The 10,297-nt window shown below is 36.0% G+C and overlaps 1 protein-coding gene across 1 annotated transcript; it reads left to right on the top strand.

Annotated features, from left to right (window-relative positions):
* The first annotated feature begins 574 nt into the window (after window positions 1-574).
* Window positions 575-9,686, top strand: EIF2S1 (eukaryotic translation initiation factor 2, subunit 1 alpha, 35kDa). Its single transcript, XM_010295102.1, has 7 exons — window positions 575-815; window positions 2,318-2,397; window positions 3,232-3,383; window positions 5,591-5,697; window positions 7,515-7,612; window positions 8,592-8,735; window positions 9,140-9,686. The coding sequence occupies exons 1-7, from the start codon at window positions 575-577 to the stop codon at window positions 9,263-9,265; spliced, it is 948 nt and encodes a 315-aa protein (XP_010293404.1). The 3' UTR covers window positions 9,266-9,686.
* The last annotated feature ends 611 nt before the right edge of the window (window positions 9,687-10,297 follow it).

Below are 10,297 nucleotides of genomic sequence, written 5' to 3'. Positions count from 1 at the left end.
AATATCTTGTGCTGAGTTTAAAAAGTCATCTTCTGGAGTGTAGAGTCTCTTCCTTCTCAGTACTACAAAAGATTCACTCTACCGCTTATTTTCTTAGCCTCTCCTATGCTGTCTTATTATGTGCATGCACATACCTTCGTGGGCACTTGCAGGCTTCTTTTCTCTCATGTCCTCCTGTTGTTAAAATCTGATTTAAAATTTTACACAGCCTTATGAATTTAGATGGATGCAAGGTGTGCAGTGCCACCTTTTCACCACTTGAAGTCTCTTCTTTACAGCGTGCTATGGATAGGTAGTATGACAATTGAAGTAAAATAAAGTCTGGGTTAGCAAGCTTTTTCTACTTGAATGAAAAAAAATAGCATCTTAGCAAATGGTTGATGTAATAATAAAATACTAGTTAATTTATTTTTTAATTTTTATTGAAACCTAAGAATGAACTGCACAAGCCTTATCCTAATTTGCAATTTTTTGTACCAGTGTTCCCCTCTGTGCTCACTAATCCATGTTTGCAGGAGACGGCAGTGATGTACTGTGAAATAAAATCTTTATTTCTTTCTGCTCAAATTCTAGAATGCCAGGACTAAGCTGTAGATTCTACCAGCATAAATTTCCAGAGGTGGAAGATGTAGTGATGGTCAATGTTCGGTCCATTGCTGAAATGGGAGCCTATGTCAGCCTGCTGGAGTACAACAATATTGAAGGCATGATCCTTCTCAGTGAACTATCCAGAAGACGTATTCGTTCTATAAACAAACTCATCCGCATTGGGAGGAATGAGTGCGTCGTGGTCATAAGAGTTGACAAAGAGAAAGGTATTTTGGGGTATTGTGGGCTGTACCAAATTGAATTCCTAGAGAGAAATGCAGATAAACTAGGCAGCTTAGGTATTCATTTGTTTTGCCAGGGTTTTTTTTTTTAACACGCGTAAGCAAAATAGACCATAGTTGTGTCATGTGATACTTATGATAATTTTTCCGTTCCTCTGTGTTCTTTGGAAATCGGGTTGATGAAGGTCAATCGCATCAGTAAAGATTTGCTTACGTGGGTCCTCACCAGCTCAATGTTTGGTCAAGAAGCTATAGTGAAGTGGAATTTTCTTTTGATATCTATGTAGATTAACTGAAGAGAAGGATCATCTGATGTAGAGATAAAAATCTAAATGGTGAGCATTTAATGTGCACAGTCAGTCCTGTTCATTAACGAGTCTTGAACCTTAGCTATAAAATAGATGACACGTATGTCATTATTATACCACATGAATTCTGTTGGCTACAAATTGAGATTGTACAGGAAACTTTGTCTTTTCCTGTGTTCTGAACATTTGAATCTTTTACTCTAAAGGTTTTTTTGGTATTTTTTCTATTTAGAACATGTCAGGTTTTGATAATACCGTTCTGTGCAATCTTTAAAATCTATATCCAGGGATAAAGAAGTAATAAAAATAAACACTGAGCACATCTCCTAAAAACCTGACTGTTGGTATGATGTTTCTCAAGTAATATGCTTTTCTAGAATACTTCTGAAATGCACTTAACTCTGAGATTAAGTAATGAATGGCTGGATAAGAAAAAGCAGAGAGGAAAGACGGGCAAGAAGAAACTTATTTCAGATAGATCTGAAGTGAAATGTTTCCCAGCACCTCTAATAGAAGAAAGTACTTCCTCTTACAAATTCATTTCGTTCTCATATTAACAGAGAAACACAACTGGAATTCACATAGTGGTCTTTTATTGAATTTTTTGAGGACTCTGTAGTTTGCGAGAAGTAGGGAGAGGCCTTTTCAAATTTACTAAGAAATGGTTCAAAAGAGGTTTTTTCACAGACCGTTATCCCAAAAGGGTATCCAAAGAGTTAGTCAGAATTTGAGAGCAGGTCTACTTTATCAGGAAACCATTCAGAGCTAAACTGATGGAGTACCAACCGTGAATGAAATTGAGTTGAACACTACAAAATACACATCAAACTTGCTTCTTTGTATGCTGGTATGATTTTTGCCAAAACTCTGTACAGCAACAGGACAATGGATCACTGATGAAATAGTAAAATTTCTTGCAGGTTTGCAGAGAAAACATTCTTAGGACATTAATTTTCAATTATAGTGTACAAAAGTTTTGCTATTGTAAGTATTTACAGTTGAAAGAATAATTTAATACCCTAGTTTGGATCATGATTTGATCAAATTCATTAAGGTTTGGTTTTGTTACTTTCTCTAGCAACAGACAGAGATAGTGTAGGCAAGGGGCAAATCCTGAGCCAGGACATTAGACATAGTTTGCAGAATGCTTGACACTTTCAAAATGGTTTTCCTCAATAGGTTATATTGACCTGTCAAAAAGAAGAGTTTCTCCAGAGGAGGCAATCAAATGTGAAGACAAATTCACAAAATCGAAGACTGTAAGTTGCTTTGCTAGATTCAGGCACTTTGTGTTGCCAGCTTCTTTCCTGAGCAACCAAAATGCATGGACATAAGATAATACAAAAATAAAGTATAGTTCTCATTTATTAGGCATACTCTGATTCTCATTTACCCATGCAAATATATATAATCAGCTCATCTGTCCATGAGTGCTCTGGTAAGCTGCTGCTTAATTAACAAGTAGGTCAAGTAATATGTCAGTTGAAATTCTGTGATGTAAAGGGGAAAGTTTAAATGACTAGAAATCCGAAAGTGTATGCTGGTTTAGCACTCTGTGGACAAATTTTATTGAAAAGGTGTGCAAGTAGTTTAAGGCATCGACTCCCACCCTTACTACTCTGTGATCTTACGCTTCTTAGTAGAACACTTCACATTAAATACTAATTTGATTCTAACTCTTTTAAATTTATTTGCAAATACAGTCTTTAACAGCTTGATAATACTTTTTGCATTAATTTCCATGAAAGAATAATTTTCTCTTCATAACTACACAGTAAAGGTTCAGGTTAATAAAGTGGCTTTGCTATTTTTTAAGTTTCTCAAACTCGGTTTGTAATTTATTGCTAAATATAACGAAGGATTGTATTGTAACATCATATAGCGTGTAGAATCAAGACACTTTATAATTGATAGTTTTTATTGTTTATTTGCATCAACAATTTTCATTGTGGACTTTGATCTGCAGGACTCAATTTTGTGCCCATAGTATATGAGACTCATAGTAAGAGGCGTTACATGAGAGTGTGAGACTGGATGGGGGCGTTGTTTGGGGGTTTGGTTTTGGGTTTTTTAATACCACTTTTTTGTTCAAGGTTTACAGCATCCTTCGTCATGTTGCTGAAGTCTTGGAGTACACTAAGGATGAACAGCTTGAGAGTCTGTTCCAGAGAACTGCCTGGGTATTTGATGACAAGTACAAAAGACCAGGATATGGTGCTTATGATGCATTCAAGCATGCAGTCTCGTAAGGACACCTTTTCTACTTCTAGGGGTTTATTTCATAACTGCAGAGAAGTTTTTTTCTGGACTAGATCCATCATCATGTTCTTTTTGGGGTTTTGGTGTTTGGCTGTTTGGGTTTTGTTTTTTTGTTTCAGAGTCAGTATGTAGAATCTACTGGTCAAGTAGACCTAGTAAACTTTGACATCAGTTTTCCAGCTGCTTATTGTAGGTTTCTCTGTCTTACTGCTTTCTTCAAGTTTCCAGTGCTTTTGAGAAAGAAGGCGCAGAGTTGACTTGTTTTTATCCATCTTTGAGCGCGCCACTCTACGTATGTCAGTTTTTAAAAGTAGTAATTTAATTTCATGTGGAGAAATACTAAGGCACTTGGTGAATAATATAAGAGGAATGTGTAATTGCAAATATTGGAGAGATTTCTATCCAAAATAGATTTCTCAATAAACATTTCCAGTTTTACTCTGCTATAGCATGTAAATCTGAGTGATGAACACTAGATGGCAGTAATAAAATTTTAGAAATTGTGTTGACTGATAGCAGCAGGCCACTTGGTAGCATTTTGATTAACTTAAAACCACCTCTGTGTACAGAGACAACTTGTATCCTTTTTTGGACTGAATGTGCTCTGTTTCATAGAATAATAATTATTTTCTAATGATAGCAAATTTACTGGTAAAAGGCAAATCTGGGCACATTGCTGCAGAAGGAATTCCAGATCATTCTGTAACTGATAAATACTTAAACACCTGTATACTAAAAGAACAAAAAAACTGTAGTTACATTGGCTGTTTAAGCTTTTCTTAAACTCAAAAAAATTCCTGAACACATGCCATTTGTTGCTCATCTGCTATTCAGGTGGGAGCACAACCTTCTGAAGCTCTCTGTTTTCAAAACATGATCAGTAATGTCTTAAGATTTCTGACAAAGGACTGCAAATTTTATTTGTTACCCATGCACTCCTATATAAAGCTATAGCGGTTGAGCAGAAAAATGTGGATATTGCTGCCTTCCTGTGCTTGCTAAAGTGCTTTCTGGAGGCTTAGCATGCCCTCAAAGAATTTGACTTGCTGTTTCTCTCTTAGTACGGAAGATTAGTGTTCTGGTGTTTCACACAGCAGGATACCAGTGGCAAAATTTTAAAGTATATTTACCCTCTGATCAGTAAAAATTAAACATCCAGGACCTATTTGTTGAATGCCTACCAAATGCTCATGAAGGTGACTTGAACATTTAACAGAACAGATTGTGAATGAAGAAACGGAATTTGCATGTCCAATAAATCACTTCTGCCATATTTCTGGGTTCTGTTCGCTTATGTTTGGCCCTTCTACTATCTATACTCAGTACATAAAATCATGAAAGACGACATTTTATCAGCAGCAGAGACCAATCTCCAGTATTGCCTTTGTTTTGGGGGGCTGTTTTAATTCACGTTTGCCTGCTAGTAGTATTGTAGATGATCTGGTATTGCTTTCCAGAGAACTGCAACTCCTGTCTCTGAAGAACAGGAACAATTTTTGTGAGGAGCTTTTTGGTTATGGTTTCTTGTTTCAGGTATATTAACACAGCAATGAAGAGAATTGACACCACCTCTTCAAACAAGAGCTGCTAATTTATATGGATAAAGCTTGCCCCTGTGATCTCTGGATTTTAAACTATTAGCTTGTAATGTAAAAAACCTTTGTTCTTTCTTTAGCCAGGAATGTAGCCAGCAGATAAGTATCTGTCTGTGATCCAGTCACTGTTAAAAAAGAGTACAAAATAACATGGAATGTAGAATGACAAAAATCTTGTGTTTGAATGAAAAACTAAAAGAATTCAAAAACCTTAGATTCATCATGGATTCTCTTTCATGCAGTATGGATTTATCTTTACATTGGAGGGAACATAAATACCAAGCAGCTAGATATTTTTCTCACTCTGTGTATCATGTACAAATGGAGCTAGACAGAAGTCATTCCTTTTCTTAATAAAAATAAAAAATAATAATTCCTTCTAGGAACAGAAACTACTTTTCTGCTTTGTTGTTAAATGCTTCCAATAGAAAATACATGTCTTTATTTTATTCCAGTGTTTCAATGGACTCTTAAGACATTTCCCTGTTTTCATTGCCTAGTAGATTATGCATAACAATACTGAAATAGTACCAGAAGTTAATGTTGTGTCATATTCCACTTCAGTATAACTTCTGTAATGTTGCTTTGCTTGGCTCAGAGACCCCGCAATCCTGGATAGCCTAGACCTGACGGAGGAAGAGAGGCGTGTATTGATTGACAATATTAACAGACGTCTGACACCACAAGCCGTCAAAATCCGAGCTGGTGAGTTCTTTCCAGATGTTCATTGAACATGTCTTGACACTTAAGTTAATGTATCTTGTTGCAAACTATAGACTCAGTTAAAACTAGTGTTGATGATGCTGGTATTTGAGTGGAACTGTTCTGCCAGAATTAAAACACCTTAATCAAGGCTTGCAAAATGCCTCTGTGGGTTCTATCTCGAAGTCCAAGGTGGTTTGGCTTTCATTTTTTCCCCCGAACTGCAGATGCCTTGGGACACAAAGTACTTGTCCCAATATGTAATACAGTCTATCATTGTGCTGACACGTGATGACTTTAAATATTTTATCGTTATTACTGCATCCACATCATTCTTTTTCATTATTCAAAGTATTAGATTCATTGGTTCCCTAACAGGATGATTGATCTCTGTCAGCATGGCTATGGCCTATGTCTTAGCCACTTGTCCATGAACATGTGAAAATAGTTCTGACTTTGCTCTGGTGTATGGTTGATGGCAAACCATTCAGCAGCATATATTAGTTGTCTGTAATGTATTCATAAAGTATATGAGCTGGTTTGTCTCTTATTAGCTCAGTGCAGGCAGAAAAAGCATATGACTGCACTACTTAAGAAGGCATACTTTAAAATATAAATCTGGTTGTACAGCTAACCGAACAGCCTAAATGCATGCTTGCCATTAAACAGTCAGGGTAGCAAAGTCGCATTTTTAAACTCGATTGAGAAATTATACCCTCTGCAAGGGTATATTGAGGAGCATTAGTTGATTACTGTGGAGAGAAGAAAAGATAAGCCATATCCACATGACAGTGAAGTCAAGGGGACAGTGCAAAAGGTAAAGTAGTGAAAAATTCCTTTACCCGTTAATTTAGATCACCATGAGTTAACATAGACTTAAAAAACGTAAGACTGCCATGAAGAATCAAATGGGTTACATAAGTAGCACTTCTTTAGTTTTGAAAATAAGATTGCTTGATGAGCATGTTCTCTTACTTCCTTCATGTTGCCTATTTTGTTGTGATGGTCTATATGTTTTTAATTTTGTCTTTAAAGCAAGTGTAGAAATTTTCCATTGGCTTGTAGTCTCATCCTGAGGCTGACTGGGATGCTCTTCTGTGAATTTGTTTGTGGTAGCTGAGAATTAGCAGGTTGTCATTAGTCACCTGGAAGTGAGACTAACTTTTCCATGTAGCTTAGTCTTGCACCATTGCTACACAGGTAAAGAAATCTTTGTCTTTCGACTAATCAGGGTATTACAGATATGACCAGCATTATTCTATGCACTGATTTCCAAACATCTACAAAATGCTATAGCTAACTATCGCTTTAACTATGTTAATACAACTCACCTTAAAATAAAAAAAAAAAAATAAAAAAAGTAATTCCAGTGCTCCTCAAGTGATGCCTCTGTTGCAATTGCTGACAGAGTTCTGTGAATTTGTGGATGTGCTCTCTTTGAAGTTTCATTTTTCCGGATCTTTCATTTTCTCTGGTATTTATTGCCTTTATATCTTCATCTCTCCATGTGAAATGCATCACTATTCCCATTGAGTTTATTGGGTGAGAGGTGAGTGAATATGGGTATATAATTTCATATCTTGGCTTTTCAAAGCACAGTGTAAAATGATGTACATCTAAAGAATTTATGAAGACTTTTATGTTGACTTATAAGTCAAGAAAGTGAAATAACTTCCACAGCTTTGGGAGCTATTGAGGCTCTCATTGTGGATAAACTTCGGTTGCTAAAAAGCTTTATAATAAAGTTTGCATTAAAAACTTTAAAGTTACCAAAGGCTTTAGAATCTTTAAAATTTTATTATTTGTGTTCCTTTTCCTAGATATTGAGGTTGCCTGTTACGGTTATGAAGGCATAGATGCAGTAAAAGAAGCTTTAAGAGCAGGCTTGAACTGTTCTACGGAGAACATGCCCATTAAAGTAAGTGTCTCAATAGTGAAGTCAAAATCAAGGTTTTCTGATGCCCTCAGGTACCAGTAGCATGCAATTGCAGTTGTCACAATCACATAGCTGAGGCTGGGAAGCCATTTACCTGCTTTCTGATTCTTCTCTAGCAGGTACATAACACACTCCCTTTTAGCTGTGTGCTGACAGTTGCTCCTGTGACTGTGCTGTGCGTTCCCAAGTTCAAGTTGTATTCATCCTGTTCAATTTGTTCAAGTCGAGTATTGGCACACTACATATGTATTGCTCCTTTATGCAGCCGTACATATGGAGCAACAAATTTTATTGCCAGATATAAAATTACGTAAGAAAAGGAATGTTTGGTCCACATGTGTGTGAGTGTTGGTAGAATGGCTAGTGTACCCAGGCCTGTTTTTTTCCCCAACAATTTTAGCATATTGAGTGCATTACCAAATAAGTGTTTTCAAAAAACTTGAAAGTACTTCTTTCTTTGAAAATAATTTCTTATAATGGTTTCTTGTAGCAAAAGGCAAATTTACTTATTAAGTCATCCTAAAAAAACAAACCACACAAAAAACCCCCACACCAAAAAAAAAATAAACCACACCAAAAAAAAATCCACAACAAACTGGTTGTCACAGTTCTTTTAGTTGTTTGAAAAATTATGTGATAGGCTGTTTTACTGATCTGCTAAATGGATATTCTCTCAATTTAACAATATTTTTTATTTATTAACAATAAAAATCAACATACAATGCAGAAATAACTGATGTTGATGTTAGAAGTCAGACAGGCTGTGCACTTTCTTGTCTGCTGTTTCCATCCAAGTTGTTTATACTTTCAGAGAGGGCTTTTCTAATGGGAAAATGTTTCTTCTGGGAATTCTACATTCAGAACTGCGTTCCTCACTCTGCTTTTGAGATTTTTCTTTCTTTGTTACTGAATTTGCTATTTTATTTTCTCTTTTTTTCCCCCAATCCCTACAATGTGATAGATTAATCTGATAGCCCCTCCTCGTTATGTGATGACTACAACAACACTGGAGAGAACTGAAGGTCTGTCTGTTCTAAATCAAGCCATGGCTGTAATTAAAGAAAAAATTGAGGAGAAGAGGGGTGTCTTTAACGTGCAGATGGAGGTAAAAACACATTACATTCTAAAATGTATTTTTTTTTTCCTTGCAACACTTTTAAAGTAGAGCAAGATCAGTAGTTCTAGGAGAAATTTTCACAAAAAGGTATTAAGAAACTAAAAAAAACCCTAAACTTCTGTATTTCTTAAACAAATGGCCAAAAATTCTAATTTTCTTGGGTTTTATTGTGTGACTTTAGGATGTATTTTATCTTTTGCTCTTTATGTAGCATCAGAGCTTACAAATATATACAGTCTTTCTTAGCAACACTTCTAATTTTCTTGGGTTTTATTGTGTGACTTCAGGATGTATTTTATCTTTTGCTCTTTAGGTAGCATCAGAGCTTACAAATACATACAGTCTTTCTTAGCAACAGTTTATCATATGTTCTGTTTTGGGCTTTTTTTCAGCCTAAGGTGGTTACTGACACAGATGAGACTGAGCTTGCAAGGCAGTTGGAAAGACTGGAGAGGGAAAATGCTGAAGTGGATGGGGATGATGATGCTGAGGAAATGGAAGCCAAAACTGAAGACTAAATATTCTGGGATATTTAGAAGAGACAAACCATATGAAAAATTACAAGACCCCATTGCAAACACTCTGGACTAAATGTTTCCAGTATTGAAAACTTCAAATGCAAATGCTTGAAGTGTTTTACTGTTTTCAAAAGACCAATATGTAAAAGGTTCTTCTAAATAACATTTGATGCAGCAACTTACACAAATTGAATCCTTTTTGAAGGGAAGGTGCCTAGTCAAATTCAAGACACAGATCTGGCCAGAAGGAGATTGCAGCCCCATGCTGAACATTTTCATACATAATTCCAAATTGGCGATTACAGCTCAGTGCATCTGTTAATGATCTTTCCTGGGAGCACCAAAACCAAGCAAGCTGAACAGTTCTATACAGAATGTATGTGAGCAAATACTCAATAAATTTCTTGGCTATGTAAATCCACTTTTTTTTTTCCCCCCTCTTTTGTCGCATGGCCTAGAGTGGTGTGAATATTATAAAACCTGACAGGGTATAATCAGTGGGTGACTCCCCTGTAACATGGAAAGAGCTTTCTTTTGCTTGCTTTAAATCAAGCCAAGAATGAGTGGAACAACATGTTTTTCTTGCAAGTTTGTTGATGCAGACTTGTTTAAAAGAGCATTTCCTTTGTTTATCATCTGCGTTTAGGGACTGAGAACTTGAAAACTTTGAAAATAGCTTGTTACCATTCCAAATGGCTCATAAATAGCTGATAAATGAAACATTACATGTAGTTGGACTTTGCTCCTATAGGTGAATATAGCACGATCTTTAATTGACTTACTCATACTGCAAAACAGGCAGTACTGTCTTGCAACCTCACTGCTGCAGGCCCTTCAATTCTGCCTACCCTAACTGGTTTACACTGGACTGAGCTATTCACTATAGAAACAACCTGTTTATCTTTTCTGGAGAAGAGAAACAAGATGTGCTTTCCATGTTGGAGTATTAAAAAAAAAATAAATAAAAAAATCCTGTTTTCCTTATCTGTGGGAACTGGGGGGAGGACTTGTTCTTGTTTAAGTAAACTTTCC

The sequence above is a fragment of the Phaethon lepturus genome, unplaced genomic scaffold, assembly GCF_000687285.1.
Source record: "Phaethon lepturus isolate BGI_N335 unplaced genomic scaffold, ASM68728v1 scaffold69, whole genome shotgun sequence".
NCBI lineage: Eukaryota > Metazoa > Chordata > Aves > Phaethontiformes > Phaethontidae > Phaethon > Phaethon lepturus.
This window is presented reverse-complemented; position numbering and strand designations above follow the sequence as displayed.

Bases quoted from the DNA above. Each gene is read 5' to 3' on its own strand.
- EIF2S1 (XM_010295102.1), top strand. From the start codon at position 575: ATGCCAGGACTAAGCTGTAGATTCTACCAGCATAAATTTCCAGAGGTG. The intron at 2,398-3,231 runs GTAAGTTGCTTT...TTTTTGTTCAAG, and splicing joins AATTCACAAAATCGAAGACT to GTTTACAGCATCCTTCGTCA. The intron at 8,736-9,139 runs GTAAAAACACAT...GCTTTTTTTCAG, and splicing joins TCTTTAACGTGCAGATGGAG to CCTAAGGTGGTTACTGACAC.